Below are 18121 nucleotides of genomic sequence, written 5' to 3' on the forward strand. Positions count from 1 at the left end.
TTTTATTACCCACATATTTGCTAGACCACCCCGATACGTCTTACCTAATGTATATATGCCTTGTATATTATTTTTACATGCTTTATTAATCCGATAAGGATAAACGTTTTTTCTAGGATTTCCCATGTATATTAGCTTTTTATATTTGTTTATTTTGTAATTTGGTATACGTGTCATCCATTTCAAGTGTACATATTGCCTAGCGCCAATTTGTGTTTCTTAATTTTTAAGCACACTAACCTGACCTGAGGAAGCTGTTTGTACCGTGAAATGCGTTGTCTAAAGGGCTTTATGTCAATAAAACTACCAAACTTTTTATCAAGTCAAGTGAAGTCTCCGTGTGTATACAAGGGAACACCGAACACATCATAAGGGCGCCTCCTATTCTTCTTGAAATACAACAGTGTGAAAGCTGCAGTGGCCAGTAGAATCTGTAGCGGGCTGAGGCTTAACGCCAAGTCAGAAAACGCAAGGCTTTATAATCGCTGTGGATATCTGACGATAGTCCCTTTAATTAATAAATTGGTTTGTGTTGTGATAACATGTTTCACTGTTTGAAAATTGGGCTGTAGGGAGTCAATGCCATTGGCCTCTGGCTTCAGTCAGAAACAGTAGGGCCAGGGACCAGTGGGAGCATTAGCGAAGAGGGCGTGTATGATTTTATTTATTCTCTTCCCCCCTTTAAGGCACGCTTTTTTTTTTTTTTTTTCGTGACCAGAGTTCTCCTTTTGAATACCCACCAGCAGATACGGCCAGATGGATTGGGGATCTTCGCCAACGAACAGTCATTTCCCTGATCTGCCGAATCTGCAATATAGTTTGCGGAGTTGGAAATAAAAGATGGTGTAGACCATTGTTTACTCAAACACAGAAAAACCCGTGCAAGTCAATGGGGATCTGAATGATCCTCAACAATTCAAATGGACATGTCGATTGTCCAAAAAGGAACGATTGCGCCAGGTGGCGTGAAGCATTAAACATTGTTTAACAAATTGTTTCCGAAAATCGCTTAGTGGGTATGGAGCACAAGACACATTCTAGCAGCTTGTAGGAGTGTAAAAAGATTAGTTTTCTTAAATAAGATGACTTTCTTTCTAGCAGTGATTGAAAACCAACAGAAAAGAATGTTCTAGGAAAATTGACACACACATATACACATATATATATATATTTTTTGTTTTTGTTTTAGGCAAACTTGTTTCAATTTTGTTTCTATAAAGGGGGGGGGGGGGGGTCTTGCGTATTCTCTTGCCAGATTTTCATGTCCTGACAAATGTTATTGTTGACTCTGAGTAAACAGTGTTCCCTTTGTTTCCACCTTTGTCGCCCTCAGGACTTGGTTAATGACTTTCGCTGTATCTGTCCGCCCGGCTATGCAGGGGAGCGCTGTGAGAAAGACGTCAATGAATGTGCAAGCAACCCTTGCATGAATGGGGGTCACTGCCAGGATGAAATCAATGGCTTTCAATGTCTGTGTCCCGCTGGTTTCTCTGGAAACCTCTGTCAGGTGAGCAGTGCTGAAACGCAAACCAGCCCTGAATTGTTCTGAGACCAGCAGCCCCCCCTCCTTCTTTCTAATGATTTGTACACTAAATACCTTATGTGCAGTGAGGCTTGCTATACAGTCATACTCCTTACAGCTGTCTGCCAATAAAGTGTTGGATTGGGAGCTGTGGGGGGGAGGAAAAAAAAATCGAACCCATTCAGTTAACCAGATCACAAATGTTTGCGTGTTAATGTTTTCTTCTATGTTCTCTGCTGGCCTTGTGTGACTGTTTTCTATCCTGGGTGAGCTGCTCACATGTAGGCTGCTGGGCCTGTACATTGTGCTTTAAGTCAAATTAATGGAGGCAGCTAGATGAAAAGGTCAGATTCCAGAGCGTCTGTTCTCTTTTACCATTGAATGGGGTAATAATAAAACCTTTGTTTTTTCTTTTTTTTTTCTCCTTCTGCTTCCCCTGTAACATTTACAGTTGGACATAGATTACTGCAAGCCCAGCCCTTGCCAGAACGGAGCCCAGTGCTTTAATCTTGCCACAGATTACTTCTGTAACTGCTCCGAGGACTACGAGGGGAAGAACTGCTCGCAATTAAAAGATCACTGCCGCACTACTCCCTGTGAAGGTATGCGCGCCGCTCGTTCTTACACGCTGGGCTCTCGCCCGCCGCTCCCGTGTGACTGGCTGACTGCTGTGCCACACAGGGTGATAATGTAAGCCAGCTGGGCCCAGGCAGCCAGGTCATTAGCAGGCAGCGAGGGTTCCGAGGCTTTGTCCATAGAGACCACCTGAGGTCAAGCAAGCCGTGATCAGCCCCGCTGCACTCGGCCGCTTAGTTCAGACCAATATATTACAAGTGCCACCAGAGGATAATGCCGCTCTGTAGTGATAACAAAACAGGAGACACTTGTTTTGTTTTGTCTCAAGCTTGAAGCAAATGTGAAGCCACACTGAAAAAAAAAGTTAGATACTTGCCTATGGAGGGGGAGGCTCTGCATCCTCTAGAGCCTTCCTGTTCCTCTCTCCGTGTCCTAGTTCCCTCAGTGTCCCCTGTAGTTATGTTGGTTATGAGAAGCCACAAGTACTCGTAATCACCGTTGTGGTCCACGCAACTCTACTACTTCCTCCTTCAAACCCAGAAGAAGGAAGTAGTGTCGATATGTGGACTGCAAGTGAAACGCATCGGCTATAGATGGTGGCATAAATCCTCCACCCCACCCCTCCAATCTAATTTAAAGAGAAACTGGGACCAAGAATTGACCTTCATCCCAATCAGTAGCTGATACCCCCTTTTACATGAGAAATCTTTTCCTTTTCTCAAACGGATCATTAGGGGGCTCTGTATGGCTGATATTGTGGTGAAACCCCTCCCACAAGAAACTGTGAGGACCATGGTTCTGGCAGTTTCATGTCTGTGAACCTCGTTGCATTGTGGGAAATAACGGTTTACAGCGGTTTCCAACTGCTAAAAAAGCAAGCAGCAGCTACTTCCAGTGACATCACCTGCCAGCAGTAAAAATTTCACCATGTGATAAATGTCAGAATGTAAATCAGGGAGAGGAAAGCTTTCACACTGGGCAAATACTGACTACATCATTTATACATAATGATCGTAAAAAATGACGCACTTTTTTTTTTATCACATTATTTTCACTGGAGTTCCTCTTAAAGTTTCGATTACATGCAAATTTAAGGTAAATTTGGAGCTGGTGGTAATTGCATGTTACTACTTATGATTTTTCATTTGTCCAATTCCAAGTTTCATAACCACAGTTAAACTTTGGTACACTTTTTAAAGGTCTTTTCAATAGTAAAAGCGATCTTCTCTAGACGGTAAACAAAATCTATACCATCTGTGAGTGTTTAAAGCGGACCTGAACTCAGAACTTCCTCTCTGCTCTAAAAGATAAGCAACAGCATAATAACCTTTAAAGAAAAACATTTGTTACAGCTGATCGAAATCCTGCAATAAATCTGCAGTGTATCTACTTCCTGCTTTCATGGAAGCAGACATAGGGTTAACCTCCTGCGTTTACAAATAGCTGACACAGCTGAGAGATTAAATTACAACTTGTGCTTAGTCACAGATGAGGGGGGGGGGATTAGACAGGCTAAACCAGGCATGGGCAAACTTGGCCATCCAGCTGTTAAGGAACTACAAGTCCCACAATGCTTTGCAGGAGTCTGACAGCCACAGTCATGACTCATAAAGGCAAATGCATTGTGGGACTTGTAGTTCCGTAACAGCTGGAGGGCCGAGTTTGCCCATGCCTGGGCTAAACTCTCTAAATACATACAAGGTGCATTTTTCTGGTTTTCCTTCTGTCCTGTGCAAGAGCTCAGGCCCACTTTAAGCAGGGGAAGAAAACAATATTTAAACTGAGGGTTTTTTTCGGCAAGATGTGCTACATTGTCAAGCAGTCACTCATGCCGGTCTCCTGTCCTTTTTCAGTGATAGACAGCTGTACAGTCGCTGTGGCCTCCAACAGTTCCCCGGAAGGCGTGAGGTACATTTCCTCCAATGTGTGCGGACCACAAGGCAAATGCAAGAGCCAACCTGGAGGCAAATTCACCTGCGAGTGTAACAAGGGCTTCACAGGGACGTACTGCCACGAGAGTAAGTGCACCCTAACTAAGCTCACTATTCCCTCAGTTTAAAAGTTCTATTCTCACCCAGCCTGTATTTGTTACTGTATATTCTGTCCCCGTCTAAGACAATCCAATGAAGGCTTGTATTCCATTGTAATCTGCTAAACACTGACGTTTTTGGACTTGAAAGAGTGCGATTGGTCCATTTTTGAAATTGACCTACTCCTTGTTTCTTGTAGATATTAACGACTGTGAGAGCAACCCATGTAAAAACAGCGGGACGTGCATCGATGGGGTGAACTCCTACAAGTGTATTTGTAGTGAAGGATGGGAAGGAACCTACTGTGAGATAGGTGAGTGTTTGTGATGGGAAAACCTACCAAACACCATTACATTGGTTGGACGTTTTATCTGCATGTAGTCACCAACAGGGCTGTGGAGTCGGAGTCGGGGCAATTTTGGGCACCCGGAGTCTGAGTGGTGGTTAAGGTGTCGGAGTTGGAAGATTTTTGTACCGACTCCACAGCCCTGGTCACCAACTTGGTCAGCATGTTTCCTGGCATTAGTTCCAACTGGGCACACAATCTGCATGAAGTTTATATATTGTAGCAAAGTTGATGCACCTTCCAGGAGCCAATAACCTAGTGTGGTTTTTTTTTTTATTATAAATAAATCTTTTTGAAGATTCTTATTTACGTAGGTAATGATTGATAGATCCAGTTGGTTCAAGAAAATGTTTCATCGCTCTTAAGCTAGGTCCCCACGTGAAGTCTGCAGAAGATGGATCAGGCAGCTTCCGGTGATCCGACGAACGCTTGTTCCCTGATCCATCTTCTGCAATGGGTACAAACGACGGGTGTGACACGATCACGGTACCTTTGCGCAGAAGTCTAAGGCGATTGGATTGATCGTTCACGATCGGATCCGCCATGACGGTCGTTTTAAGACGAGCGGGTGCCCGCGTCATGCAATATTTAACAAGGATTTCTCGATGTCTTGAAAAAATTGCCGTAAAAATAGCGTTGTGGGTATGGGCCTGTACAGGGTTACTTCAAGTCCGTTCTGCCGGGTCCCCTAAAGTAGACTATCACCGAATTTCCTTCGCTCATTGTGAACTACAGAAGTTGCTCGGTAACTTCTTTTATGACAGCAAATAGTGTCTAGTGACTCTATCGTATTTATTTATGGCTATGGTAATATTTGAAATGTAACCACTTAACGACCGCCTAACGCCGATTGGCGGCGGCAGGTCGTAAGTGGAATTACTTGGAAACGGCCGCTCGTTCGAGCGCGGCTCGCAGGCGAAATGTAAACATGCGGGGAAGAAATCTTCTGTGTTTACATCCTACGGCGATCGGCCGGGGATCGCCAGAATCTGATAGGCTGAAGCCTATCAGAGCCGGCACAGGAAGGATCGGCGTCCTGTCCCGCCCAGAAAGGGGAGGGAGGGATTGCTGCGGAGGGGGGCGCTGAGCGCCCACCACACCCCGCTAAACGCAGGTAGCCGCCGGTGATCAGACCCCCCCCCCCCAGCAGGACATCCCCCTAGTGGGGGAAAAAAAGGGGGGGTAGTCTGATTGCCCTGCCTGCAACAGGATCTGTGCTGTGGGCTGGAGAGCCCACCCAGCACAGATCTGCCAGAATTGGCCCGGTCCTTAAGTGGTTAAAAATTGTTCCTGGCCTGCTTAAGAGTCTGATGGCGAGGAACAAAAGTGTTTATTTTGTGCACATGACCCCAGAAATGGCAGCTGCTGACCAGTTAGCTTGTTGGCTCATAGACTCACTAGCAGCCGTCAGAGGCTTTGACTGGCTAAATTTAAAGGACCAATATCGCGAAAAATTGCAAATTTTAAATACATGTAAATAACATACAAATAAGAAGTATGTTTCGTCCAGAGTAAAATGCACTATAAATTACTTTTCTCCTATGTTGCTGTCACTTACAGTAGTTACTAAAAATCTGAAGGAACTGACAGGGTTTTGACTAGTCCATCTCCTCATGGGGGGTTCTCAGTATTTTATTTATTCTTTACAAAAGTACTTCCTGGAAAGTATCTATGCAAAGATGCAGACTGCCCTCCCTACCTGTTTGCACACTATTCTGGCAGTTGGACCAAGCATCTGCCGTTCACTGAGCGCTTTTGAAACTAAAGAGAACCCAAGAGACTCCCCCAGAGCAGATGGATTAGTTCAAACCCTGTCAGTTCTGTCAGATTTCTGCTGCCTACTGTATGTGACCTTTTAGACAAGACAAATAACATTTATATTGCGCTTTTCTCCTGGTGGATGCAAAGTGCCAAATCTGCACCCACTAGGGCTCACTCTATAGGCAGAAAGAAAGAAGTGGGTCCGCTTCAATTTCTCCAAAAGTTTATTAAAGACTTATCCCAAAGCAGAAGGACATACACAATGCAATGCCCAGGTCCAGCTCTGTCTATCGGAGTGTAGCGGTATATCTACCTGATTCCTTTTGCACTCTATAGGCAGTAGCAGTGTTAGGGAGTCTTGCCCAAGGTCTCCTACACTGCTGGCTTACTGAACAGGAAGAGCCGAGATTCAGACCCAGGTCTCCTGTTGCCTGGGTCAGTGGGCATTACCACTTTTTTGAGAATTTTTGCTCATCGCTCCTCTGACTGGCGGGAGGCCAGCGACTGCTGCGTATGGTCGGTGCACTCTGTAAATCAATACATTGCTCAGCACTATATCCATAAAGCACCATGCAGCGATGCTAATTGTCAGTCTCTCTGTCTGTATCTCACCGTGTGCTCTGCCTGTTGCTGTTGTTTCAGACATAAATAACTGCAGTAAAAATTCTTGCCACAATGGAGGTACTTGTCGGGACTTGGTTAATGATTTCTACTGTGAATGCAAGAATGGATGGAAAGGAAAGACCTGCCACTCCCGTAAGTGTGTGTGTATGTGGAGCAGTGGCGCTGGTGTGTTTGGCGAGCTCTGCCTGACAGCATTGTTCTTGTTCTTGCAGAAGACAGTCAGTGCGATGAGAACACCTGTAACAACGGGGGCACCTGCTACGACCAGGGGGACACGTTTAAGTGCATGTGCTCTGCCGGCTGGGAAGGAACCACTTGTAACATTGGTAAGGACCTGTAATCCAAACGTCATAAATTACATTCACAGCTGATAAAATTAAAATTCCTATCAACTCTGCAATGAATGTTAAAGAGCATCAGAGATGAAGGGAGTTAAAGGATTTTCACTTCCTCTCTCCGGTCCCCTCTGTTGTGCTGCTGTCACCCCTGGTCTGTGACTGTCCAGTAGCCCACAACTGTGCCGTCCCAGATGCACGCCTCCCTGTGGCTGGGAGCATTATACGCAATCACTGTTCGTAAGACTGCAGTCGCAGTTCGTAAGCGATCTACTGCACTTGATTGTAGATCGCTCTCGGTGATAGAGCAGGCACAAGGCCCAAAACAGCGAATACACAGTAGCCCGAAACCCAGCTGGAACACTGACTTTACAGCACCACAGCAGATCGGCCCAGGAGGGAGCTTGCAGACTACAGGGGTTGGAAAAAGCCTCGAGAAAGTGAAAATCATTTTGTGCCCTTCATCACAGGTTTACTTTAAAGACTCTCTCCAGGTACATGTGCATTCCTAGATCTGTATACTGTATATCTATATGTGGGGGTGTTTTTCTTGGTGTAGACGTTTTTTGATTAGCCAGGATACTGGCCACTTCCTGCGCCGCTGACCGCCATTGCTATTGACTATGGTGTACTCATAGAGATTCACTTTGTGCCCGCCCCCCTTGCAGTCTGAACAGCAGAATGATGCAAAACAATTGATCTTCTCTTTTGGATTTCTATTTGAGGATATTTTGAGTTCTCTAATAGTACATGGCTAGCGAGGGTCACTAGCTTGTCTATTCCCCCCCCCCTTCCCCCAGCAAAACTTTGATGCCCCCAAATGTTTAAACCCTGTTCCTTGCCTCCCATTGGTTCCCTTCATGGCTTCAGGGCCCATCTCACAAGGGCATAAAACAAGTGGCCATCATGATCTTCATACCCATAACAAGTGTAGCCACAAAATCACCTGATCTGAAGTAAAGTCTCCTGTAACAGTAACTCTAGAGTAGTGTTGGATTTCGAATTCAGCATAGCCGTTTCGGAAAATACCCGAATACTCTTGACTGCCCGTTTAAAATTCAAATAAAAGACCAGGTCAGGAGTTGTTCGTTTCCTTCTGAATCACATTGTGCTTCACGTGACTCCGAAATGTTTGCTGAATTTGAACAAACCAACACTACTCTGGAGTGATGAAATAAGTCCTAAAATGGAAAAATCCATCTGGTTTACTTTGCCTTATTTTTCTTAGGATAATATGTTTGCGTCAGACATCCACAGATTCTCTCGGTAATTCTGACGTTTAGCCCAGTGGAATCTGTTTACTTCAAACCTCGGAACAGGTGCAGGGGAAGTTTCTGTTTGGGGTGTTTTGAAGTGGTTCCCTGAGCTACACAACTTGATTCCCCCCTTTTTTACTGCACAGAAATGAATTGTAAATGGAGTGGAATGTGTCCTGCTGTCTCTGTTGACTGAACTGTTCTCTTCCCTTCTCATGCTTACTTTACTTTGTTTTCCTCGTAGCAAGAAACAGCAGCTGTTTGCCAAGCCCTTGCCTAAACGGTGGAACTTGCATAGTCCGTGGGGACTCTTTCACTTGCGTATGCAAAGAAGGCTGGGAAGGTCCCACATGTTCACAGAGTAAGTAGTGCTGGAGGAGAGTTAAAGTTGCACACAGACTATTTCCTAATCTTGCTACCCCATGTACCTCACCAGCAAGTAGAGCAAGACACAGAACATTTATTTCACGCTTTACTCCTGATGGACTCAAAGCCCCAGAGCTGCAGCAACTAGGGAACGCTTTATAGACAGTAGCAGTGTTAGGGAGTCTTACCCAAGGTCTCTTCACTGACTACGTGCTGGCTTACTGAACAGGAAGAGCCACGATTCGAACCCTGATCTCCAGTGTCAGAGGCAGAGCCCTTAACCGGTACACTATCCAGCCTCTGAAGGGGACTGTGGCATCACCACGATACTGTCTTGCGGTAACATTAAGTAACAGAGGCTCGACCTGCATGAGAAAGTCTCTTACAAGATAACCAGAGACAGATGTTTCTCTGCTGTCTTGTCCAACAGCTAGCCTGCTTTCCCTCACTTTCATACCGCCCCCCCGCTTCACACGCCCAAGACCTCTTCCTGTGTTTGCAGCTTTGTGTATGTGATTTGATTTTAATTACAGCTTGAAAACCCTATATCATTTTAATCAGTGCTTTTGATTTTGTATTTGCAGATACCAACGACTGCAACCCACATCCATGGTAAGCAAGACCAGCGCACTGCTAGTGAGAATATTGTTTATCCAAGTTCAGAAAGACAGCAATCCTTGCCTGGCAAAAGCCACACAGGTTCCGCCAGGGAAATTATAGATTAATGGAAACCTTTCTTGGCGCCTGTAGCAGCCAGTCAGCTTGAGCTGTATTTTTTAAGTCCCGATTTTAAAATTTGATTTGAACCCCTATCAATATTTTGTGATCGCAGCAGAGAAGCTCGCGCTGGGAGGGGAGAGCTTCCTTTTTATTGTACAGCAGAGCAAAAGCAGTATGATGACGCCACAGTACTGTGGAAGGGGCTGTGCCTTTGCACCCCTGGCCAATTGAACATTGGAGGAAAAGAGGACAGAACTGTCTCTGGCGATCAGCAAGGCGCTGTAACAGTGCATCGCTATGGGACCATTCTCACAGTGGCATTTGGGATTTGCACTCAGCATTTCTGGAGCATACGAGACGCGATTCTTGTCCCCTTAAACCACAATCAGAGATCGCAATCACTAGGCAATTGAAATTGCTTTTTTCGTGAACAGAGCCTTGCTGTCCCCACTAGCACATAGTGTGAAAATGTTACTTTTGTACACTGTAATCAATGTAACTTTTATAATTGGACTGCCGGCAGCTTAACACCTAGAGAGTGGCAATTATCTTGTCAGGTACTTGAATTGTTTCAGGGTCTGAGCATAATTTGTATGCATGTAGCTGGGAAGATATATGTACTTGTGCAAGGTGCTGTAGCGGTGATTAGCTCAGTAGAAACCGTATATTGTAATTGCTTTACACTTAGTTCAGGGAAAATAAATACGTTTGCTTTTATCTTTTCAGTTACAACAGCGGGACCTGTGTAGATGGAGACAACTGGTACCGATGCGAGTGTGCGCCTGGGTTTGCCGGTCCGGACTGTAGGATTAGTAAGTACTGCTGCTTGTTTATTAGGTGTTTATAATCCCAGAAATATTTGAGTTGCTGAAGGCAAGGGTTCAGCTAATGAAACGCTCACAGCATCTATTCTGATCAAAGCAGATGATGATATCATGCCGGCAGCCATGTTGGAAGATGAAGTCTATTATGGCTGTCACTCCCTAGGAATGTGAGGCCCATGGGGGGGGGGGGGGGGGGGGGGAGGCTACATTCTCACAAGATGGCTCTTTCTGAAGAGTGACAAGTCTGCAGGGCATGAGGTTCAGCGGGCTTCATGTATAGAGGCCTCCGAGGATGCTGGCATGTTTCTCTTAATAACCAGTCTGGCAATTGTTCTCATTTTCTGACAAGAGCTGGAATCTGACTGGGGTTGGGGTCCGTTCACACCTCTGTGATTTAACACCCCCCCCCCCCCATCACATAAGTGGCATGTAAATTGTTTAAAATAGGAACAAACACCTCCGTTTTCCAGTAAATGGCACTGCCACTCCTTGTCCCCCAAAGATAAGAATGGATCTTGTATGCAGTATACCAAAAATCTATTTATTTAATTGGGATGTAAGATTCCTGTCAGGAGACGAGTATGGAAGGTACCATGGCCCTTATCCAATTTGCTTTTTCTCCTAAGGCCTCATTCAGACAGACAGCTGACAGGCGGTGAATTCACCACCTGTCAGCTGCTCTCCTGCAATGGCCAGGCGCTTGCTAGCACTCTGTACAGGCAGCCTCTCCATGGAGTCCTATAGGAGTGTGGCCGCAGCCATGCTCCGATGCTGCTTGCCGTGGTCCTCTGCCACTGGGTAACGGCACCGCGTGTCAAGTGCTGAAACGTGTGGTGTTACAACCAGTGCCGTTCAGTTTCGTTTAAATGGCAGTCGCGGCAGTGGGCACAATGAACTGCTCGGCAAGAGCACACTGCAGTTGTCTGTCTGAAAGAGGCCTCTGAAAAATGAAAAGTTGCTAAAATGAAAAAGTATTGCCACAATGGAGCATTTTCTTGCTTGCTGTTGGTTCAAATGGCATTTTATTGATATGGTGTGAAAACCCATGTCTCAACCTAACAATTGTTGTGGTGAGGTTCTGCCTCTACTGCCTTCTGACTCCCGAGTGGGAGGAGATGTCAGTCTCACACCTTCAACAAGCATGCAACCTGTATAGTCAAACTGCTGAAGCCAAAAGATAAGCAAAACAGCATTTGAAGATGGCAACTGCTATATTCCTTTAATATGTGAAAGAAAACAGATGAGAAAATTGTTTTAGTTGAGGTCTGCAGGTCAGACAGCCCTTTTGGTCAGTGAGGCTCTGTGGGCTGGTATCCTAATTATTTTCTAATCCATTTTGATTTGCTTTTGTGGGTTTTGGTGAAACATGGCAGTTGCTCCTGTCTGCTGTGTGAAACCAGGCCATTACAGCGGGGCAATAGATCCAGTGTAATTATACCCTGGAAAGGCCTAAACTGTAATTTCCGTCTAAAGTGGTATGTTCTAGTCCTTCATTTGCAGCGGTGTTCTGTCACAAATGTTAACGCTGTAGATTTCACACCAGATTCCATGTAGAAAGCCATACTCGTGATAATACAGCTGGGAACCTTTCACACACACACACTCTCCTAAATAGGCCTGCACAGAGTTGGGCGGCAGCCAAGTGGGGTCTAGCTGGCGTACGGATGACTCCATCCCTCCCTGGCTGGCTGGCTGATGCTGAGAGGCTCAGGCCTGCGTGCTCACTGCAGACTCTCGCTGGCATGGGAGCGCTTTTGTGTTTACGCATCAGAGGAAGTGATTGGACTTCTAAGGGAAGGCTGATGAGGAGTTTGAGGGTGGTCGTCAATCACAAGAAACAAAGTTAATTTTATTGGAAAGTCACTTTTTACTAGAGTGGGCACGGCAGCTGTGTATTTTTGACGGAGCGAGAATTACATGTTGGAATTGTAGATGTTCTTCAGCTAAAGTTAAAACTTTGAAGAGAGATTGCTTATGAATTGTTAGAACAAAAATGGCTGGACGGTTTAGCAGAATAGGAGCGCATGTAGATAAATGGCATAGAGGTGCAGTTATTGTACTTTCTCTTTACCGCTTGACGCACGCAGCTCCTGTTTTCTGCACAGTGATGCTTTTACCCGGTCCTCCATAATGGACAGTGGGCTGGTTCTGGGATGGAAAGAGGAATCCTTTTTATTTACTTTAGTCCCCATCCTGTTGCCTAGGCATTAAGATATGTTCCCTACATAGGGAAATTGTCCAAGTGAATTGTGGTTCCCCGGAGCCCCTGCAGAGCGAACTCGCTTGTCCGGCTGGTAGAAATTTGTAAATCGAGGCGCCAACAAGGATAAAATAGATTAAAAACCGTTTAAAAAGGGGGAAGTTGGTGGACTTGCCTCCCTCGTAGAAAACCGACAATAGTGAGTTTACAGTAATTCACATTGATTACAATCTCCAGTCTAGTCCACCCTCAGTGGAGGGGTGCATCCCCAATTTCTTCCAATCTACAGAGAGGGACTTTTTAGACTTGAGTGGGGTCAGGTTACAATTCTCCCCACCTGCCTGATCAGTGGTTGCCTGTGTGGTAACCCATGTTTGTAAGTATCACTTCAGATATCTCTATATTTACACCAGACAATTGACTTAAATACCGCACTATATTGGGGCTCTCGGTATCTGTTTGTCGTTTCACAGCTCACTTGTCCGGCTGGTGCGCTGCTCCTTAGTCTTTGCGCTTCTGTCTTCATACCACAGACGCCTCTCATCTGTGACCCAACGGCATATTATGTAAGTACCTACATTCTGCCGGGTCACAGACAAGAGGATTCTGGTGGGGATTAAGACTGAAGCATACAGATTGATGTAGGGGCGTGCCGCCCGACCAGGTGAGTTTGCTTTGCTGTGACTCCTCTTCAGGGGCTCCAAGGGACCACGGGAGTCCACTAGCTGGCCCTTGAGCCCTAAGTTCAGGTACAAATGGTCCACCTAATTGTGTTTCCTGAGTTGGGGGCTTTACTCTGGGTCAGGGGGGCCCATGTAATTTTTGCTTAGGGCCCCATTGTGGCTAGAACCGACCCTGCATATAGAATGTTAGACTTTTAATGCTAACATATTCCTCAGTTCTAAAACTGGTAATTACGGTCTGTCTAACACCTGGGTACAGTTCTGCTAACTCCCTGTCCCCCAAGTCCAGGAGAACGCCATGTAACCAAATGCAAGCCTGGCTACCATCACAATTCCATGTAACGATCTATGTGACCTTCAGTAGTAATTCCTCAGCATATGAACCCTTTCATGGATGGGTATCGTTCTGCTTTAACTGCTATGCCGTAGCTTTTTCCCACGCGTAAGTCGGCACCAGCCGTGTCTAGCGGCTCATCCTCATGCCATAGGCATAAACATATGTATGCTTTGGTTGTCTTGAGTATCCATTGCACCCTCAGGCAATATCTGCATTTTTCTTCTTGCAGCTGTGGAACTGTATATGTATGGAATGTCAGAGTGATTTATAGACTACAGTATACAAATACATTTTGTGTCTACAGTACCTCTTTGGCAACCAGTAATATTTAAGGCGAAAGTCCAGGCTTCTCAAAAATGCATCCATTCCGTCCCTCATACAGTTTTATTGCAAGCAAAAAGAAGCTAAGCACTTGCAGTTATCTTCAGTATGCCTTGAGCATTGCACTTAGGTGGCTCTAGCTCCCCGGCCTCTATAATGCACATAGCTTCCCTGCAGGTCTGGAACACGCCCCTGTCCATCACAGTGAGGGTCATGAGTTCTGTCATTGGCTCATTTTCAGAGGCAAAAGAAAAAAATGTCATGCAAGCACATGATCACATCTTCTCAAGTTTTTTAAAGCAGCCAAGATAAAATCGAGTAACCTATCAGAAATCCTGAAATGGGATATTTAAACTACTATTTGAGTGCCTTCTTTTCCCGCCTGACCCAGATTCTTGCTAAAGCTTCTGAATGAAACAAGCCAGAGGAACACATTCCCAGTGTTGTCAGTTGTCCAACCATTTTCTCTGCTCTTGAATGCCTTTTTCTCCATACGATATGTGTTTTTTATGCAATTATCATGCGAGTAGGGCTGAGAGTTTAAAGACGGGAGTCGCCTGGGAAGAGAGGAGGAGAACTCTGGACACTCTTAAATAGATTTGTGTGCCCTGCTGGGGTTATTTTATGGTTATTTTGTGCCGTAGAAAATTGTATTTAGATCTATTTCTTTGCTAGAGAAATCTTCCATTGGTTTTGCGCTCCAGCTATTCGGTGTGTGTGCCTTTTGGACTTAATTGTATCTTGAATGTCATTTCGTAACTTGTCCTTTTGAAGTCTGTTGTCTAATTATCAAATATTGCCTTATTTTATTGCCGTAGCAAAGGTTGCTTGATGATGTGAACATAGCTAACATGAATAGCTAACATGAGGGAGGCCAGCGTGCTACTGAATGTCTGGGCCAGTGTGCCTGTCGCTGACAGCCAGCAGCAGCTGGACTAAGTTAGGCCTTTCCCGGATTTTTACAGGTCGCTGTAAAAGATGTTTAGAAATTCCTAATTCGATAGGACGGTGGATTTACGATTGTGGTCTTCTGTTTTTGTTCTTCTCAGATATTAATGAATGCCAGTCTTCACCCTGTTCGTATGGAGCAACGTGCATAGATGAGATCAATGGCTACCGTTGTATCTGTCCAACTGGCCGAGCTGGTCCAAAGTGTCAAGAAGGTACTGGCCATTGCATCTTATTACTTTGTAGCTTCTACAGTGCTGCCACACATCCCCTTGACCGAGAAAGCTTTCATATTAGTATTAAGTGTTCATAGTGGCTGTGTCCCTTGAGGAGAGATCTGATCTCACTTCCTCTTCTTGGTTACCCAATCACAGGACCAGGAAGTGAGAGGAAACCTTCCCAACAGGGGCAAGCAAGCAATAACAATAGAGTTCTCTAAACCTTCTCTCTGTCTGAAACTTAAGCGAAAACATCGTTTTCTATCGTCTCAATAAGTATTTGGTGTCTTTATACGTTAACCAGCTGTAGTGAGAAGGCTGTGGAGGCTGCCATATTTATTTCCTTTTAAGCAATACCAGTTACCTGGCAGCCCTGCTGATCTATTTGGTTGCAGTAGTGTCTGAATAACGTCAGAAACAAGCATGCAGGTAATCTTGTCAGATCTGACAATAATGTCAAACACCTGATCTGCTGCATGCTTGTTCAGGGTCTATGGCTAAGAGTATTAAAGGCAGAGGAATAGCAGGATAGCCAGGCAACTGCTTTTGCTTAAAAGGAAATATGGCAGCCTCCATATACCTCTCACTTCAGATCTCCATTAAAATGTGACCCAGTAATTTATCCATTATTGGTTGTACTTTATGCCCCCCTCCGAATGTACAGTTTAATATAATCTTTCAATGATTCTTTTACTGATAGGGAACTAGCTACTGTGGTGTTTCCTGTTTTATCACTACTCTAGAAGTCCTTACTTTTATCATCCAATCCCACTCCTTATTTGTGTGTAGGTGGTATAAAACACTTCAGCAAGCAATGAATAGATAGTACACCTTCTAGTGAGTTATATTTGCAATGTTAATCATAGGACTGACATGCTTGTATTTTAAAACAGAGCTAAATAGAAGTACTGTACATTGCTTTGACTGGTGCATCATTAATGAAAACATAAGTCTGTGGCTGATATAAAGTACCCTACAAGAGCTAAGTTTTAGCACAATGGGCACCTGCTTGTTTACATATTTTAATTGTCACCCTATTCTTATAGACCTTGGACTGCCGTTACTGGCTCCCAGCCTAGCTTATATTCGTTATTTTTTCACAAAGGCCCTCATCTCACACTGATATTTGTGCAGTTACAGGAAGGCCTTGTATAATCAATGGACACGTTACGCCTGATGGAGCCAAATGGGACGATGATTGCAACGCATGTCAATGTTTGAATGGAAAAGTTACCTGCTCCAAGGTAAGCTCCTGGTTATACTTCTGTCATAAGGCGTGAAGAGACAATGCCAACACTAAAAGGCCGCTTCAGGCTCCTCAGACGCCTAAGCAGCTATGAGCAGAGTCTCAAGTGATTAAGTGTCTTGCTTTCAAATTCAGCCATTGAAGAAAAATGGGCTGTCATCACCGTGTAAGGACAGGATGCGTACAGGATGATAAGGCGGCATACGTCATGCTCTGTGCACACGCCTGCCTTGTCAAGGAACACTCTGTGTGCTTTCTGTCCTGAATCTACTGCAAAATGAGATGTTCCTGTACTTCATCACAGGACACCAAAAACAACCAATCCAAATACATTCCTATGTCGTAAAGGGAACCTTAACTGAGAGGGATATGGATGTTTACTTATAAAAAAATACCAGTTGCTTGGCAGTCCTGCTGATCTCTTTGACTACAGTACTGGCTGAATCACACCTGCATTCCAATCCGGCGTCACGTGACCATACATTTCCTCCTTCAACCCGGAAGGAGGAAGTGTATGTAATCACGTGACCGCCGGATTGGAACGCAGCGTGGGAGGCGCCGAGGGACGGAGCAAGAAGACTGCTGATAAGTAAGATTAACACACCCCCCCCCCCCCCTCGGCCACCCGCACAGCTGCTGTAATTAGCAGGATGAAATTTGAATAACCCTATTCGAATTTAATCCGAATTCGAAGTTGAGAGTATCCCTTGTCAGAAGTTAAATTCCTGTTAATAGGAAAGAATCCTCCTTACAACATTCAGAAAACGTCAAGAAACATTCCCCAAAGTTTGAGGAGCATATCAAGACAGTAGATACTAGATGGTCGTCTTCCTTCCATCTCACTGCGAATCGCCTCTTTCCCGGCCAGAGGTGGCTGCTGGCAACGTGGAAAGGAGTTTACAGTCACTCTACAGCTGAGTGTAAATACGTTGCCTAATATCTGAATTTCTGTGTAAAGAAACAGTTTTTGACGGTTGGCATCGGTTTTGCATGTGTTTCTTTACACAGAAGCTCAAATATTTGGCATTTTTTAGCTGGGCACATAGGCAATTAATTTCTAAGTAGTGAGTGTCAGATACAGGGCTGGTGCAGACCAGAAGAGCTTTTCTGAGCACGATGGCCTCAATTCACTAAGCTTTATCAAACACTTCATCAAACGTTTGATAATTTACCTCGTGTAAAATCTAATTTTGAATTCTCTAAGGGGTTATAGATTTATTAAATGTTTTATCGATAAAACATTCAATAAATCTAGAACACCTTTGTGGAATCAAAATTAGATTTTACTCATGAGGTAAATTATCAAACGTTCGATAAAGCTTAGTGAATTGAGGCCTTTGTGAATTTAAAAGCTCTTGCTAATGTTATCCTATGTGTGTGTGAACACTGGAACGGTGTGATTTTGTAAAAATCCCCATAGCATTACATTAGTAAGAGCTTTTAAAATCTGTAGCGTTTAAAAAAAAAAAAAAAAAAAACTCTTGTGGTGTGCACCAGCCCACACTGTTGGCAGGAGTATGTAGAGTGCCTGTGCTTATAAACGTCTGAGTATTTCTTTCACCTGATTAGAAGTGAACAAATTGCTCTGTATGACGTATGTAACATTGTTCACAAACCAAAAATTGTCCAGCTGAAGGTGCCTTTTTTTCTTGTTTGGATATACTATGACCTGAATAAAGAAGACCTTTGCATATGATGACCTTGTTTCTCTTCCAGGTGTGGTGTGGACCTCAGCGGTGCGATTTGCACCATAAAAGCCACAGCGAGTGCCCTGCGGGTCAGTCATGCGTGCCGATTAAAGACAACCA

At 44.6% G+C, this 18121-nt stretch overlaps 1 protein-coding gene across 1 annotated transcript in view; it reads left to right on the top strand.

Annotated features, from left to right (window-relative positions):
- JAG1 (jagged canonical Notch ligand 1) overlaps positions 1-18121 on the top strand; it is a 105224-nt gene that overhangs the window by 79812 nt on the left and 7291 nt on the right. The window contains 12 exon segments of the mRNA XM_068232485.1: positions 1334-1507; positions 1974-2124; positions 3952-4116; positions 4328-4441; positions 6878-6991; positions 7072-7185; positions 8695-8811; positions 9401-9428; positions 10263-10348; positions 14951-15064; positions 16202-16311; positions 18030-18121. The exon segment at positions 18030-18121 is cut by the window's right edge and continues 148 nt beyond it. Coding sequence (XP_068088586.1) covers positions 1334-1507; positions 1974-2124; positions 3952-4116; positions 4328-4441; positions 6878-6991; positions 7072-7185; positions 8695-8811; positions 9401-9428; positions 10263-10348; positions 14951-15064; positions 16202-16311; positions 18030-18121 — 1379 coding nt within the window.

Source organism: Hyperolius riggenbachi, chromosome 4 (assembly GCF_040937935.1).
Source record: "Hyperolius riggenbachi isolate aHypRig1 chromosome 4, aHypRig1.pri, whole genome shotgun sequence".
NCBI lineage: Eukaryota > Metazoa > Chordata > Amphibia > Anura > Hyperoliidae > Hyperolius > Hyperolius riggenbachi.